General features: G+C 44.3%; 1 protein-coding gene across 1 annotated transcript in view; it reads left to right on the top strand.

Moving 5' to 3' along the window:
• Positions 1–18,074, top strand: part of LOC138487311 (high affinity cGMP-specific 3',5'-cyclic phosphodiesterase 9A-like) — a 163,210-nt gene that overhangs the window by 59,769 nt on the left and 85,367 nt on the right. Inside the window, exon 10 of the mRNA XM_069613918.1 lies at positions 4,002–4,158. Coding sequence (XP_069470019.1) covers positions 4,002–4,158 — 157 coding nt within the window. The remainder of the gene's footprint in view (positions 1–4,001; positions 4,159–18,074) is intronic.

Here is an 18,074-nt window from a genome sequence, read left to right as displayed (position 1 = left end):
GCAGGGTGCCAAGAGAGAACAGATCAGCAGGGGAGAGGGGGAGCGAAGGCAGAAGAAAAGAGGAAGGTCTTGAGGTGCTTCCGGAACCAGAGATGGTTCTCCTCAAGTTTTAGAGTGGCAGGGAGGCTGTTCCAGAGGGAGGCCCCAGCTGAAGACAGAGATCTACCCCCAGCTCGTTTCTTAGAAAAACGACTGACCCTGAGTGAGTTGAAGGTAGAGGAGCGAAGAGCTCGAGAGGGAAGGTATTTGCGGAGGGATAGCTGAAGTTAGTTTGGACCCAGGCCCCAGAAAGCCTTGTGGACAATGCAGAGGGTTTTAAATTTAATCCTTGCATCCACTGGGAGCCAGTGGAGAGATTTCAGAGCTGGAGAGATACGATCCCAGGGCTTGAGGCCAAGGAAAAGTCTCACAGTCCTGTTCTGGATTAGTTGCTGAGGGCGGAGAGTAGAGGCAGGTAGATTTAGAAAGAGGCTGTTACAATAGTCTAAGCTAGAGCGAACCAGAGCTTGAGATACCATGAGCTTCTGGGGGTAGGAGAAGAAAGGCAGAGTACCTCTGAGGAGGTGCAGTCGGAAATTTGACTTTTTAGAGACCTCAAAGATGTGGGCGGAGAAGGAAAGGGTGGAGTCAAAGATGACCCCGATGTTCTTAGCCTCGCAGGTGGGGGTAGGAGGAGTGCCAAGGGAGGCCGGCCAGAGAGACCCACGTTGCTTCACTTTGTCCTCCACCTCCTCCATAAATTGTGGTGCTTGGCTCATTAATTTGTTCATGAACTTTCTCGTAACAAGAAGCAAATCCAAGTTGTTGTACCTTTTATTGGACTAGCTGAAAGTATTATGCTAAAATAGTATTTCCATTAGCTTTCGAGATCCCACAGACATCTTAATCATATGGTGGTTCCATGACAAATGAGCAACAAAGCGAAACACACAAAGAGCTCGGCATCATTTTTACATGGAAATAAAAGACAAGGAATTCTCCCACTTGAAACTGTATTGGCTGCAAGAACAAATATGTGAGGAATTCAGTCTTGCAAGACCCCTTTGTCTACAGGGACACAAATTGGAAAAGAAACAGAGATTTACTCAAACACTGGGAGGCAATTCTTCTTGATGAGAAATTACATTTCAAGCATGGCCATGTTGTTCAACCAATGCTTTGCATGTAATGCGTAAAGTATCCACATTTTTAAACGCAGCGTACCTTTACAAGGGGAACCCAGTGTACAAAAACAGTAATGCTGTTGTAGAAAGATTCCAAAATATTACACCTTCCCTGCGCTGTAATGGTTTTCACATGTACGGTGGTCTTCATTTTCTGATGTTATAACCGGACTTGCGGTTTTCCAACTGCAATGTGTATTATCATCTTCCTGGCAGCCACAGCCAATGTATTGCTTGCAGTGCTTGTAATGTCCCATCTGACTGCGAAAAACACTTTGACTACCATATGATTAAGAAGTCACTTGGGTTTCAAAAGCTAACAGAACTATCATGTTAGCACAATACTGTCAGTTAGTCCAATGAAAGGTATCAAAACTTGGATTTTTATTGATTTTAAAACTGGGCTAACAGCTCGAATCCCTTTCTGTGCAGACTCTTAACATGGAATAGTGAAAATTAACACAACTAGTACTGCAGGTCTGGTACAGCTAATGCGGAATACCACATTTATTAGCTCTGGAGTTGGCAAATGTATTGAGATCTGAATAACAACCTATGTAAGATGTGATTTTACTAAAATCTTAAAAGAGTAAAAAGATAACATTTCCACAGACACATAATGGTAGTAAAAAGAGGCTGGTTCAATGTACATCAGCCTTTTGCATCAAAGGGGTGTCAAGATGTCAACTAAAAGATAGATATTAATGGGTAGACACTGGATAATCTTAAGAGATATAAATAATGCAGAGGGTTAATTTGGCATGCTTAACTAGTTGAGTATTGGAAACAGCTAGATGCATCACTTAAAACTGTATATAAGTATCTTCTCTCATTTTTTGTTCAGTTCTATGGCTCCCGCGAGTTATGATCGGCCAAGTAAATAAAAAATGGGAATACTTTTCACTTGTTTATCTTTATGTTTTAACTGAGAGAAGTGTATGCACCCTAATCATGGACTCCCATGCTGATGCTCTTGCTTTAGAGAGTGGTCATGTCATACGTCACATTAGTACCCGGCAAAGGGGGTATGGCGGCTTCTCAGCCAATGGGCAGGCTAAGAACACGGACGTTACCCGACGGTAATCTCGCTGCCCTGAGCCTCCTCAGGGCTGGCAGCCACCATCCCCCCTTGCCGGGGAATGAGGTAAGTCTTCCCCTACCCTCACCCAGCACCCCCACTCACAGAATTCCCTCCCCACCCTCTCACCCCCACTTGAATTCTTTTCTGTGCATTTCGGGAATGGACACGCTGGCAGCATTTGTGTCCCCAGTGCGTCCGCTCCCGATGTGTGACAGACCATCATGGAAAGGAAGAAGGGACTACCCAATAAAAGGGAGAAATTAAAAAGGTTTTAAGGACTGGTGCTGGCTCTTCCTCTAATGCATTTGCAAATTAGATCCCTTAGAACTGATGGGGACTGTCTGAGTAGAAGGTTTCCGTATGTGCTATTTACTCCTTGGTGGCAGTTCCAACAGGCAGATCTCAGGACTATAAAGATAATTCGTCCCATGGATTTCTCATACTATATCACTCACTGCGTTCCAGAATGCATGTCCTGATGAGCATGTCCAGACTAAGTAGGACAGACCTCTTGGCTCTGGGGCACACACATCTCTAGTATGTATCTGCCATTACTTATCTTTTGAATTGGCAGTGGTGATATATACGATTGACGCAGAACATTACATTGCAAACATTTGAATCGTGACACTTTCTGTGCATAAATGCAACCTTTGCACGAGATGGATCGTGCCACATCTAGTGCTGGATCGCATATCCTTACTCTCTTTTGCTATCTCATTTTTATGATTTTCTTCATACAGCACAACATCCAAGAACAGTTGCTGCCTATATGCATGGCATCTTAACTTATTGCTCTTCCGCGGTAGAGAGTGCCCACCATCCTGAGTCTTTTAATGGATTTGTTCTCCACAAAGAAGTTGGTCCTCAATGTAGCTCTAGTCCTTTCAAGATGCCAGTGTCATTTCACAGGTTCCGATGCTGAGCGTATCCGCCCTTTTTAATAGTTTGCTATGTCCATTATTGACTTAGGTCATGGAGATCACTTGGTCACTTTTTCAAGGTACCTCATAATTTTTGAGATCCCCTACTCTTGACATTTCAAGAAAGCCCTCTCATTCTACTCTTTCTGCGTTAGTTGTCAGACCCAAGCTTGTCTATGCACAAAACACCTGAAACTTTAAAAGAACACCCTCCTCACCAAATCTCCCCCTTTCAGCGCACCACACTTGCATGCTAACATCAGAAGGAAGAAAGACTCGAAAAGACAAAGAATGGATCATTTGTCAGTCTGTGGACTGGAAGGAAGCAACTACCTAGAGGGCGAGGGCCTGGGCAATGGATCAAGTCCAGCAAAGGACAGCAGCAGAGAACCAACACCAGGAGCTTGCAAGGAAAGGGTGTGCGCCGGTGTTAGGCTTGTAGCTTAGCCAAAAGGTTGAGACTCTGATATGCATCTCTTGATTTGTTTCAGTGCAGATGTTTCAGCATCAGGCCTATTGTTTTGTTAAAGCTCTGAGACATGCTAAAACTGTGCCTGACTTTTTTTTAGCAAACATCTGAAAGGATTTCCGGTATTTTGGATTTTTCACGAGTCTGTTTGTCCATGCAATGTCCCATATGATATGATAAGTCATTTGTAATGCGCCGTACTCTACCGGAGGGGACAACATCCCTCTACCCCATTGTCCCTGTTCAGTGTGGAATCTTGCTTGATGTTTCCGAAGCCACTTCTAAGTACCCACGCGCTAGTCCAGTAGCGCACCTTAGGTAACACGGCAGCTGATTATGGATCTTGTCTTTCTTTTGCATCAAAGGTACCAAATCAATGCCCGGACTGAGCTGGCCGTCGGGTACAATGACATCTCTCCATTGGAGAATCATCACTGCGCTGTGGCCTTCCAGATCCTTTCTCAGCCTGAAAACAACATATTCTCCAATGTCAGCCCGGACCTCTTCCGGCGGATCAGACAGGTGAAGTATATCAGAAGTCCCCAGAGAGATGATGATAGCCAAAATAAGCCTTGCTTGGTGGTATAGAAAGACCAAGTGATCCAGCAGACTAAAAATGAAATACCCATTGGCCACTTATATTGGTAAAGGTCGGGGGCCGTGACACACATTGTGGCTTAGGTGGTGTAGTCAGTGCCTTAAGTGGCACTACAAATCGAGCCAGGGCTCATCAAGGGGGCATGGCCTAACAACGGGGGTCTTGATGGCAGCTTAGACCACGCCCCCTTGACGAGCCCCGGCTCAATGGGCTACTGGCAGCCCTGCCAGGCAGCCTTTTGTAGAGAATAGCACCCTCTCCCCTATGGGGGAGAGGATACTGATCTTTGCATTTATTTTACATAGGCTTGCCTGGCAGGGGACAGAGCCTCGCCTATTCAGCCTTAATGGCGGTGCTGCCCCTCGCCAGCTGGGGAAGGGCAGCGTCACCATTAAGGCTGAAAGGGCGAGGCCACTGGAAGCAGAGGCCTTTTTCCTAAAGACTGAAACTCCCGCGAATCCGCGGGAGCTTCACTATTTAGAAAGCAAGGCCTCTGCTTCCAGCGGCCTCACGTTTTCTCCATAATGGTGGCGCCGGCCCACGTGCATCACTTGATTAAAGGGATGCCTCGCAGGTGCGGCGCCACCATTATGGCTGAAAGGCAATTTTTTCTGAAGCCTGAAGCTCTCGCACACGAGCGAGAGCTTTAGGCTGTAGAAAAAAATGCCTTTTCGTGCAGTGGCCGGGGCTGCCAGGGGAGATTAGTGGGCCCCGGCAGGGCCCCGCCTCAAAATGAAATTTCAAAGCCTGCCGGGGCCCAGCCCCGGCAGGCCCCCTCCCACTTAAAGCCCTGGGTGTAGTACATAAGCTCTTGGAAATTAAAAAAAATGTAAATGGTGTTTTTATGTTATATTAACATGCTTTATAAAATACTCAGTCATTACCGGAGTAGCTTCCTAATGCCACCCCAGACTCACGCATAATGACACTTACGCATCATGCCAAGGCCCTTAGTAAGAAAAGGGGAGTTTTCTGTGTTCTAACATGGAGGGCTATAGCATTGCAGAGCCGGGACACACAATATGAGAAAGAACGCCCATCTCAGTGAGCCCTCTGAAACTTCCAGTCAGGGAGCAGAAGTATAGGTTCAGATCTCTGAGAGCCTGAAGGGATGTGTGTCTGAGGAATCAGGGACCAGGGCCATAGAAAGGCCAATAATTCGTGCAAAGGGACGTGATGTCCACTGTGTGCTCCCCGGCACCCAGTGCACTTGGGCCACTGCTGGGGAGATGTGCTTCAATCTCTTTATCTTAAGGGGGAGATGGGCTGCTAGTCCTTTCAGATCGACATTAAGCTGCAAAGTTCACAATCTGCAGCTGACCCCAAAACACTAAGTTACAATGACTTTTCCTGAGGGCACAGCAGTAATCAAAGTGACTGTGTGAATGGATCCAGACAAGAGAGTCTTAGTATCTCAAAGCTCAGAAAGAGTAACATTGCCAGCAGGGGCGGCCTTGGCTTTGGAAATGCCCAGGGCGAGTCACCAAAATGTGGCCCCCCTGCTCCGACTCTCCACCCCCCTGGGTCCCTACAAAGGGGTGATGGGTTGGGGCACCACATTTATAGTTGCTCTGCTAAATAGAGCTCCACCGCAAAACCAGCAGCTGTGCTCTATTTAATGAAGTGCTGAACTCCCCGCTCCCATGCAGGAGGCAGGAGGCAGGAGGCAGGAGGCAGGAGTTAATCACTTAAATAGAGCGCAGCTGTCAAACCAGCATGTGGCTGCCTTTCAAAGGCTGCCCCATGCTGGTTTAGCATCGGTGACCTGTTGTAATAAAAAGCACCCCACTCTCCTGCTGGCGCTCCCAGTGCCAGCACGAGAGCAGGCGCATTTCATTACAATAGGGCACCTGCCATGTCTTCACCCACCACCCACCTCGGGGGAGCTCTTGAAAGCCTCCTCCGAACTGGCGTGGCAGGCGGGCTAATGCAGCCCACCGGGAGGTCGCCCAGGTGGTCCGGGCATGAATCTGGCCTTGATTATCAATATCAGTGGGTGTAGAGCGTTAATCTTTGTTCTGGGACCTGTGAGTGTTCCATATTGATCAATGAATCAGAGTGAATGAGTACCAATCAATACTGCTCTGTAACATTCACATTAAACGTCTTAGAGAGATCCTCTGACCCAACCACCTCCTCTCCCACTCTTACCTCAATGAGTCACAAATATGGAAAGGAGAGAAACACTGCATAGTGGACATTGAAGAAAGACATACAAAGCTTCGGAAGAAATAAAAAGTAGAATTAAACTAAACAAATGTTAAATGCATTCTCTAAACACCTCAAAGTCTCACTCATATGAAAGGGGTGAATTGAAACAAGGGCGAAAAATGGATTCTGAGAATTGAAGCATGAAATCCCCAAATAGTTCAAATATGTAAAGGAGAATTGATCCAAGTGTTTAATGCAGCATTTTGGGATCTGAAGAATGTATACAAGTGTGAAATGTTGTTTTCATTTTCTTGCAATTGCAGTAGGATTTCCCAGACAAGTATTCAAGGTGTGAATTAAAAGAATGTTGAAACAATGCATTGTGGAAACTGAAGCTGGATATCTAAAAGTGTCCCAAAATACATTAAAAATAATTGATCCATGTGTGAATTGCTGCATGCTGGGTACTGTAGGAAACCCCAAAGCAGTATACATGTGAAAAAGTAAAAATCAAGCAGGTGTGAAAAGCTGCATGCTAGGAAATGTATGACATTCCAAAGCATCCCAAGTGAGGAAAGGAGAACTAACCCCAGAATGGAGAACTGCATTCTGGGTAACATAGTCAGAGTCCAGAATGCAACACTGCATTCTGGGTAACATAGTCAGAGTCCCATAAATTGTAAAAACTCAAGACGAAAAGAAAATACAATATACGGAGGACAGCAACAGCTAGAATCCCTGCTGGGACTTATGGAATTCCCCTAAGATCTGTGAGAGTCTGGGATATCCGGCTAAACCTGAGCAACCTAAATCCATCGGTCCTCCTGAGGAAGGCGTTTGTAGGTTAGGCACCATTTCACAAGACTAGCGTGCCAAAGGGATGATAATCCTGGGACAAGGAGAAAATAAGTTTGATGGAGTCAGAGTGTGGAGAGGGACTGAAAGTCAAAGAAATCCTGGATAAAATGAGAACTTAGGGATGAGTTAAGTCAAAGATAGGACACAATAGACCATCTCCTGATTGAAAAGACTTTAAGAGATAAAAAAACTTGTATTGAAAGTTAAATCCTGACAAATAAAAGCTTCTTTAATAAAATTATTTTAAGATATAAGAGTTCAATTGCTGCCAGACTACCTAACCACAATAGGAAGTGTTTACATTTCTGACAGAGTCCAAGAACCCATCTACCTACAACACAACACAACACTGGTCCCATAACAACAACTTTGTGATAGAATAAGCACTCCCTAGACTAACAGAATTTTACCGAACCACAAAGATAGACCATGTGGCTAAAAAGAATACAACCGTGATACTCAAACACCAAAAAGAACATGCATTCAGATCCATACACACAGGACCTCTAGAACAAGGTTATGCAATCCTAGTCAACTGCAGTGACAAGTAAGGATCATCACAGCACCTACGTCCAAACAATTACCACAAAGCCGTCACGCAACAACGAAGCCCCACCATCCTCTACCGATCACTTTTCAACTGCTGCATAGCGAAAGGAAGTGTCTTAAAGCAGTTTACGTCTACATATGTTAAGACTAATCAACAAAAACTCACAGCACACTCTTTTAACCCAACAACTTACCACCCCCTTTCAAACTTTCCCTCCCTAAACACACTCCGAGAGAATTGGGTTGGCCAATAAAGTGTGACTACGTGGACAATAATGATTGATTGATTGGTCATTTATAACACGTTTAATGCCCACAGGTTTCTAAGCACGGACCCAGGATCAAACCTGTGTTGCCCCTGAGGGCCATGCACCCAAGAACAAAGTTATAAGCACTGGAGTTATAAGCCAACATTGGTTTTATATAGTGCGATGGTTGTGGGCAGGACGTAGGCTTTTGGGTGCATGGCTGCAGGCCGTAGGCCATACACCCAAGAGTGTAGACCCTGCCCACAATCACTGCAGCATATGACATTCATACAGCACATCCATACAATCGATTATGTATCTGGTAGGTGTGGGCAGAGCCTAGAGTCCTGAGTGCAAATTGAGTACATGCTACAGTTAAAAGGTTTCATTCTATGGGTGTGCTAATGATTTATAAGCGACCATGGGTGCAATATGCTGTGGTGGTTGTGGCCAGGGCCTAGAGTCTTGGCTGCATGGCTGTAGGCCATAGGCCATACTTCCAAGACTCTAGGCCCTGGCCACAACCACCGCAGCATATCACAGCAATGCATACACCTGTAGTATTGCTTATCGATCAGATGGTTGTGGGGAGCATGTACAGTCTTGGGTGCTACTTTATTCTGCTGTGTGCGCAGGCAACTTGAAACTGTTCTAAGGACACGTGTGGTGTTAGCAAACGTTGAAATTGAGTACATGTCGTAGTTACATTTTTTGTTTCTATGGGTGTGCTATTGATTTATACGCCACCCTGGGTGTGACATGCTGCGGTGGTTGTGGCCAGGGCCTAGAGTCTTGGGTGCATGGCCGTAGGCCGTAGGCCATACTCCCAAGATGCTAGGCCCTGGCCACAACCACCGCAGCATATCACAGCTATAGATACATCCGTAGTATTGCATATCGATCAGGTGGTTATGGGGAGGGTCTAGAGTCTTGGTTGCATGGCCGAAGGCCATGCACCCAAGAAAAAAGTTATAAGCACTGGATTTATAACCCACTATGGTTGTTATATACTGCACACCCATACATTCAAATATCTGTGGCCTTACTCCCAAGACTCTAGCCTCTGGCCACAACTACTGCAGCATATTACAGCTATAGGTACACCCGTAGTATCAAACATCATTCAGGTGCTGTAGAGCATGACCGTGTGGCAGCACTGGAGGACTACAGGCTTCAACTGAAAGATCTGCTCCTACACAAAACCGAGAGGAGCCTCTTAATGGTGAAACAAAAATACTATGAGAAAGGGGACAAAGCCGATAAAATCCTAGCCTGGAAGCTAAGGGAAGTCCAGAGAAGTAGAAGGGTGAAGGAGGTGAGGGATACCCAGGGACATCTCGGCCGCGACTCCTCCCAAATAGGAGAGGCCTTTCGGCAATACTACAGAACCCTCTACTCCTCGGAATACGAGGGGGACGATTCCCAGATAGAGGATTTCCTAAACTCCATACAAATCCCATCCCTCTCGCGGGAGATGGCAGAGAGGTTAGAGGGCCCGGTGACAGAGGATGAGATTGATAAGGTGATAGGCGGCATGAGGGTGGGAACCTCCCCTGGGGATGACGGCTTCACTGTCTATTTCTATAAAAAGATTCCGCTCCACCCTGGCCCCGTTCTAGGCGAGAGTCTTCAATGCTGTCCTGGTGGACGGCATCCTCCCCGAGTCCATGATGGGGGCCATAATAGCAGTTCTGCCCAAGGAGGGGAGGGACCCCGCGGAATGCTCCTCATACCGCCCCATATCTCTGTTAAATATTGACGTCAAGATTCTGGCCAAGGTGGTGGGGAGGCGGATGGAGGGAATTATGCCAAAGCTAATCCATGGTGACCAAGTGGGCTTCATTACGGGAAGGCAAGGGTTGGATAATATACGCAAGACAATAGACCTCCTCCACTTTGCCCAGAGGTCGGGGCTAAATGCATGTGTCCTTTCCCTGGACTCGGAGAAGGCCTTCGACAGGGTCGAGTGGCGATACATGGGTCTCTTCCTCCAGAGGATGGGCTTCGGGCCCCACATCATGAGCTGGGTGACCGCCCTCTACAGGGCACCCACGGCAAGGGTACAGCTGAACGGGAGCCTGTCCGAACCATTTCCCCTCTCCCGAGGGACAAGGCAGGGCTGCCCTCTCTCCCCCCTGATATACGTCCTCACGATGGAGGCACTGGCAATAGCAATCAGATCTCACCCGGACATCAGGGGGATCAGAAGCGGGGACGTTGAATTCAAACTTTCCCTGTTTGCAGATGACATCCTGGCATATCTGGTGGACCCTAGCGCATCACTTCCCTCCTTCCTGGCGTTGGTGGCCGCGTTTGGTCGCTTCTCAGGCCTGAAGATAAATGCCGCTAAATCTGTCCTGCTCCCTATGAGGACAATAGACCCAGGGCTCGACCCTCTAGACTGGTTTCACGGGATCAAGTGGAGAAGGCCGCTGTACGGTACCTGGGGGTACTTCTCACCAGAGACATATCGAAATTGAGCGCCACTAACTATGACCCCATGATGGCAGAGATCAAATCAGATTTGAGGAGATGGGACAAGATGACCCTATCGTGGTATGGCCGAATTACTACAGTAAAAATGAATATATTACCACGGCTTCTCTACCTTTTCACGGCTCTCCCAACCAACATCTCCGCTTAGACTCTTAGAGAGCTACAAAAGGGGGTCTGAGACTTTGTGTGGCAGGGGAAAACCCCGAGAATAAGAAGGACCACCTTGTCTCTGCCTAGGGAGGAGGGGGGATTTGGGCTCCCGGATTTTTACCTCTACTTTTGTGCCGCCCAACTCTGCATCCCTCTGGAGCATATGAAAGAGGGAATGGGGACGTATTGGACATACCTGGAAGACATGGACGCCCATCCCCTGAAGGTACGAGACCTCTTGTGGGCCCCTCGCGGGTCGATCCCTCAACACTTAAGGTCCCACCCGACCCTGGGAGTCCTCTGGGACATCTGGAGAGAGGGCCCCCAGACAGCCCACCTCACCACCTGGCCGTCCCCGATGACCTCTCTCTGGGGCAACCCCCTTAGACTGGGAAGCAGGGGGTTCCGGCACTCTCAGGAATGGTCGGACAAGGGAATGGAATGGGCGGGGCAGTTGTTCAGAGAAGGGGAATTCCTAACATACGAAGACCTCACGGACGCTCTCGGAAGAGATTCACTGTCTATCTTCGAATACTTCCGCCTGAAGGGCATCCTATGCAACCCGTCATGGGGCCCGAACTTGAGGAGACAGCTGACCCCTTCAAAAAACTCCTCGATCTGGCGACCTCAAGGAAAGGGGCAGTGTCCAACATGTATAAAATCTTAAACACCTACGACCTTCAAGGCAGAAGAAACTTTCGTATGTTTTGGAACAACCTAGCAGGGGAAGAGATCTCCGAGGACTCCTGGGCCAGAATCTTCAAGATAGCATTTCACGGAAATTTGTTCACCTCGGACATGGAGCATAACTTTAAGGTGCTACAGGGGTGGCACAGGGACCCCGCGAAGTTGTCGAGGATGTTCGCGCGGGTCTCGCCTAGGTGTCCAAGAGGATGCGGACAGCCTGGCACCAGAGGACACATGTGGTGGCTCTGCCCGAAAGTTCAGGACTACTGGGGTTCAGTGTGGGATTGGATGGCAGAGGTAATAGAAGAACGTTTGCCACTGAATCCCTTAACAATGTTGTTGGTTCTCCCCCCGGAGGAAACAGAGCTATATCGATATCCTAGGATGTGGGAAACCATGCTGAGGGCGGGCAGAGTGGCCCTTGCCCAGAAGTGGAAAAGCCCCGAGTCCCCCTCAAAAGAGGACTGGCTGCTAAAAGTGAAAAAAATGTTCTTGATGGACAAACTAACTGCGATGGTGAACAAAGAAAGCAGCATGTTCCTCCAGACTGGTATGATGTACAGCAGTCTTGGGGCTGGGACGTTCATTGATATTGACGCCAGGCTTCCGGCCTGAACAAGCCAGGACGGACCCCGAAAGGTGAGACAACACGCCATGGAACCCACGACCTAGTGAATGAAAGGCCACAAATCACATCATCTACACGGTACAGACGAAGAACTGAACATTGTCATTCTCCCAAGGCAAATATAGGTTTTTGGACACAGGGTAAGGGGGAGGGCAGGGGGTTGGGGTGGAGGGTTGGGGGGTTGGGGGAGCTTCTTGGGTTCTTGAATGTGTTTGTTATATCTAAAAATGCTAATAAAAACTAAAATTAAAAAAAGAAAAAGAAAACCTCATTCAGGTGGTTATGGGGAGGGTCTAGAAGGCCATGCACCCGAAACCAAATTTATACGTAGTGAAATTAGAAGCCACAATTGGTGCGATATGCTGTGGTGGTTCTTGCCAGGACCGAGAGTCTTGGGTGCAAGGCCAAAGGCCATGCACCCAAAACTGTAGTCATAAGGAGTGAGGTTATAAGTCAGCATGGGTGTGCTATGGTGCGGTGGTTGTGTGCACAACCTACAGTCTTAGGTGCATCGCTGCAGACCATGCACCCAAGAGTAAACTTATAAGTAGTGAAATTATAAGCACTATGGTTTTGATATGCTGCAGTGGTTGTGGGTAGGATCTATAGTCTTGGTTACTTGGCCGCAGGTTGTAGGTGGTAGATTATACATCCAAGACGCTAAGCCCTGCCTAAAGCCACTGCACCATATTACTGCCATAGATTAGACGTATAGATTCAAATATGTATGACATGGGTGAAATTATACTTACTGTTTACTTTGTTGAGAATCCATATATTTCTTACATGAGTTTAGTACTTGGCGGAAATATCCTTTTTTAACTTCTTTGATTAAAGAAAAGAGCATGTTAGTGTTTGTATTTTATAAAGACTTATTACATTGTACAGTAGACATTTAAGCTTTTTTTTTCTTTTACCCTCATATTTAGTTTACAAACCAGTGTACTGTGCATTTTGCTCAGTTTCTGTGTTTGTTTTTCAAATCCTTGGGTCTGGGGGAAAAAATCCTTGTCGGATTTAAAAAACCCTTTCTTTGCTATGCTACAAACTATTTCTTTGTTTTCTTTGATTGTTTACTTGTTGTTTCTGATGAATGCTATGTCTGTTGGCTTGTTGCAGATTTTTGAAAACAGTTAGATACCTGTTGGCGTATTCTAACTGTGCATTTTCTGTTACGGATCTGTGGTATTCATTTATCTGTGTGGTTGTTATACACTCTTGGGCAGTTAGATACCTGTTGGCGTATTCTAACTGGTTATAGTCTTTTATTTGAATTTTTGTTCATGATGAAGTACACATTAGTTATTAAATTTTGTCTTTAAGAAGATTAAATATGCATTTGTAGGATCAGCTGGCAATCTCTGGTTTAGAATAATGGTGCTATCATTACATTCAAACCATCCACATTTTTTCTTAATGTATGCAGTGTAGTGACCTGCATTGGTTGTAGCTCCTGCGTGGTAGATTATACCTATTGTTGTAAAGGTTTTCTTCCCAAGTGACACTTGACCGTGTGTGAATCCAGTCAGCTTGCAGTTGTTTTTGGTACCATCTGCATTGTAACGTAGAAGCATAAGTATTATGTAGTTACTATGTGTTGTATTAGTAAGGTTGAGCGATTATCTGAATTGCACATGCTACATAATCTGCCATGGTTTGCATTCTGTACAACTTGCTGAAATGGAATGGATTCACAATTAGCTATGGATACATACACAAATCGCTCATTTGGGATTTGTTCCTGTATCACATTGTTACAGAGAGTGCATGTATGTTTCCACATGTATGAAATCTGGAAGATTTCATTTATAGGTATGTTTTTGTTTTCCAGTACTTGTAGTAAGTACATTAGAAATTCGTGTGGATCTTCTTGTGAGTTATAGTGAATCTCACCATTCCAGCACAGTAGTCCAATTCTTGTCTTATTCCGTGAACACTGTACGTGTTGTCAGGATTGTTTGTTGCGTTTCTATGAAGGACTAACATTTGCAAACACAATTGGTCTGTACTGTGTAAGTAAATATTGTTAACAATTGGTGGCAATTGAAATAGAATATTCATTGCTACATTTGCATAGCTATTTACACCAGTTTCATTTGAAAATTTGAATGGACCAGCTAGGTCTGTCTCTGAGTGCTTTTTTCAGAGTTTCTGTTCCTTCTTTGAAGAAGTACCTGATTTACTTTCCCTATTAGGTTCTTCTTTGCTTGTGGTAATTGATGAAGTTTTAGCTTCTTTTGTTTTCTTTGAAGGATTTGCCGTCAGATTCTGTTGCATTTCTATTTGAATTTGTTTTCTTTTACCACGTTTTACTTTTTCTGAATAGGATATGGTTTCAGATGGGGGTATACGCAGTCTATTGTATTCTAAAATGCAAGGAATATCAGCGTTCAGTTTACTTGCATCAAAGTTGATTACAAATAGACCATCATGTATACGTAAGCGTGATAGTGCTACGTAGCTCATGCCTTCTTTAAAGACTGTGTTTCCAATATCTATCAATGCTTTGTCTAGGGTAAGACCTTGGGATTTATGAATGGTGACTGCATATGCAAGAGTTAGAAAACATTGTTCTCTACGTACATACATGTCTTTGAAGAGAAGGAATCGAGCAGTTGAGCACCCTATCCTTCTCACTTCTGAAAGTTTGTCAAAGCGAATATTGACAAACTGAATGTTGTTGTCACGTGGGTATGTTTGAAAGCCAACAACTGTACCCAGTGCCCCATTAACTAGCCCTTGCTCCACGTCAAGGTTACGTTTAAGCATTACTCTACAATTTAAGGATAATTTTAATATTTTTTCCAACCCAGCTGTGTTGGAGATTGAATTTTCTAAGGCATTTAGTCTTGTTGTGGCTTGCTCACACATGGGTAGTGTCATACCATGTCTGTGGTGCAAATTTCCATTATTGGTTGCATTTATTTTTTAACATAGTTTCATTGAATTTGAAACAGCTTGCAAGAGTTGGTATTAAGGCCATACAAATGACATTTTTGTGCACTCATTGTTCCATAACATCAGTAGCACATGCGTTATCGCCATAAAGTGCATGGATGTGCCGGTTTTTCAATATTGCTTATGATTCTTGAGAAAGTACACCAACTCTAATACTTTTTAAAATGTTGGTGTAAGTGAGATATGCAGATTGCCGCATGCTCTCTGTTCATTCTCTGTATTGGAAATGTTGCCAAAGGTTGACATTTCCTGTGCTGCCAACAGTTTTACAGCAGAGTTTGTGTCCTAAGGTTTTAAAAATAGGTTCACCTTTCACTGGTGTCAATTGTAGAAGTTCTCCAAAAACAATAATGTGTTTCCCTGCAAAGAGAACTTCTTAGTTTGTTTTAAGTACTGCTTGCAATCTGAGGTGAATCAAAGCCAACATTAGGTTGGAGACCATGCTCACTTCATCTATTAGTAGCATTTTCATTTGTTTTAATACTCTGCGTAGTTCCATTGCAGCTTCTGCAGAAAGTTTCTAACAGTCTAATTTGTTTTGGTGTTCTACTGGAAGGAGTAGTAATCTGTGTAAAGTGACACTGCCTATGTTGTAGGCAGCTAAACCTGTGGGGGCAGTTACAACAGCTGACAGTTTGTTGTTTATCAATTGTTGAAGGTAGTTGCTGATGATTTTGATTAAGAATGTTTTTCCTGACCCAGCTTCACCACTGATGCACAGTAGTATAGGTTTGTAAATTTGGCAGGTACATTCTTTATTTTCGTGTTGTACACCATGTGAAATTTGTTTTGTTACTTCTTCAAAAATGGTGCGCTGATCTTTGTTCAGTTTCACTTGTAGTACACTTAAGTCTTCTATATCTTCTTCAAAGTGACACATGGTGTTTTCCACTTCTGTCGTAGCTAATTCGGCCTCATGTGCCATTAGTGGCTGTCCTAGTGGTTCTTGGCTTCCTGTTACAGAAGGTTGACTACTGTCGGAAGTGTCCTTATCAAGTTGGGCCTGAAGTTCTTCTTTGTGTTGCTGTTCATTGTGCAACATTGTTTTGTACTGCGTAAAGATCACATCGGTCATAGCGCTTTCATTTGCTTTGAAAGCATCTTCATAGCAGTCATAGTTATCTAGTATCTCTTCCTCTTTTCTCCATGGTTTAAAAAGTTGTAGCAGAGACATGTAATATAGTTCTTTCTGTTGAGGAGTTTTTTAATGACAATTTGACATGATTAATTAAGCTTCGTTTGGTAAGATTTACTGAGCTGCCTTCACAATCTGTCACTCTATATCTACCTTTGCTTTCATTGGGTTTTATTTTATTTTTGTATGCAAAGTTTTGAGCTATGTCGTATAGACACATGCTTTCTAAAGTGCTACTCCTGTTCGGATAGTATGTGTCCAGTAAATTGTTTTTTAAAATGTCTTGGCTTTTGGGATCATTTCTGGCAATTGTTTCTATGTCCTCGTATGATTTCAGAACTCTTTTTCTAGATTTAGCAGGACCAAGACTTAGCCATACTATGTTGTCTGATTTTCCATACAAAGCAGTACCAGTTAAACGATCTGCTCCTTCATAGGCACCACATTCTCTATGAGAGAGCATTTTTATGCCTAAGCTGTACAATTCCTGCGATAGTGTTTTGTCTGATGATAGGTCATTCCAGAGGTCTTGAAGCTCTGTTTTTTCTGCTTTTGTGAGTAGGCTGTAACATATCCTGCAACTGCAGTGGAATTGTCTGCAATGTACTGCACATCTATGTTTGCATTCAATAAGAGGGCAATGATTGCATTGTAATCATTGATTTATTTTGATTATTCTGTACTTTTTATGTAATACGTGTTCTTAGGTGATTTACCTTTAACACTATGTCGAACTGAAGACATCAAGTTGTTCACTTCACCTGTTTCTGTAACTGGTCTAGGGAAACCAAAGCGGCATTTGGTGTAGTATTTCCCTTTGCTTTTGTATTTGCGATGACAATATTTGTCACATTTGTGTCTTTGAAATTGTAAAGTCTGTCCATGCAGGTAACTATATGTCCGTTGTGAAGGGATTTCCCAAGTGACATATTTTTGGATGAACTGCAAAACAGTGGCATCACTGTCGTGACCAAATTTAGGTGCATCTTTGTTCCATAAAAGCATGTGATTATGTGGTGCTCCTCTTGCTTGGTATTCTTGACTCCAAAAGAAGTGTTGCACTTCTCTGAGGGGAGGAACAGTTTTATTACAAATAAAGTGTAGCATAGCAATGAAACGATGATGGAAATATCTTGACACATTAACTGGATCTAGAGAGCAAAGTTCTCCAGGTGTTAATATATCTATGTTGGTTTTGTTGTTGTTTGATATGCGTAGGAACTCATGTAAATCTTCCCATGCATACTCTGCACAACTTAGTGTAACAAACCAAGTCTGATATCCGTAGGAACTCATGTAAATCTTCCCATGCATACTCTGCACAACTTGATGTAACAAACCAAGTCGGTGGTCCAAGGTTTCTGATCATACAACGTACGTCTCCGTGCCATCAGAACCAGCATTCTTTTGTACCACGCATGTTTGCAAACAGATTTGTTATACTTGATTGTAAACCCTCATCTTTTTCTTGTACTTATTGTATTAATTGCGTAGCTGACATATTTTGAAAGTGGGTTTCAGATTTCAGAATGTGTGCAACTCCGTAACATAGGGTTACTAGTTCACTTTCAAAGAGTAGGTGGAATATGTATTCCACATTTTGTCTAAATCTGGGATCTTGAGAATACATTTGTAATGAGCGGCATTCTGATGCTGTAATCTGAGTGGGTCTATCATCGTATCTTCTGCCTTTGCCATTAGGAAATAGCAGTGGAAAAGCATGTGCTTCTATACTTTTTTTGGTGACCCTTTGGTTTGTCGCATTTGGTAAGTTTCTAGTGCATCATCTATGCTTTCATTGGAATGCAGTGGATGAATTGTATAATGGTCTAAAAGAGTGGATACTGCAGCAGGATCCAGAAGTTCAAATTTACCAGTTTCTGATGACTCTTGAAGCTTTCTTCAATATTTATTTCTTTGTAGTATTCGTTATTGTCTTTCAGACATTGCAATGCTTGTCTAACTTTATGTAAGTCCACC

Source organism: Ambystoma mexicanum, chromosome 9 (assembly GCF_040938575.1).
Source record: "Ambystoma mexicanum isolate Mex_15411 chromosome 9, UKY_AmexF1_1, whole genome shotgun sequence".
Taxonomy (NCBI): Eukaryota; Metazoa; Chordata; class Amphibia; order Caudata; family Ambystomatidae; genus Ambystoma; species Ambystoma mexicanum.
The sequence above is the reverse complement of the archived record's forward strand: the minus strand, read 5'-3'. Positions and strand labels throughout refer to the sequence as shown.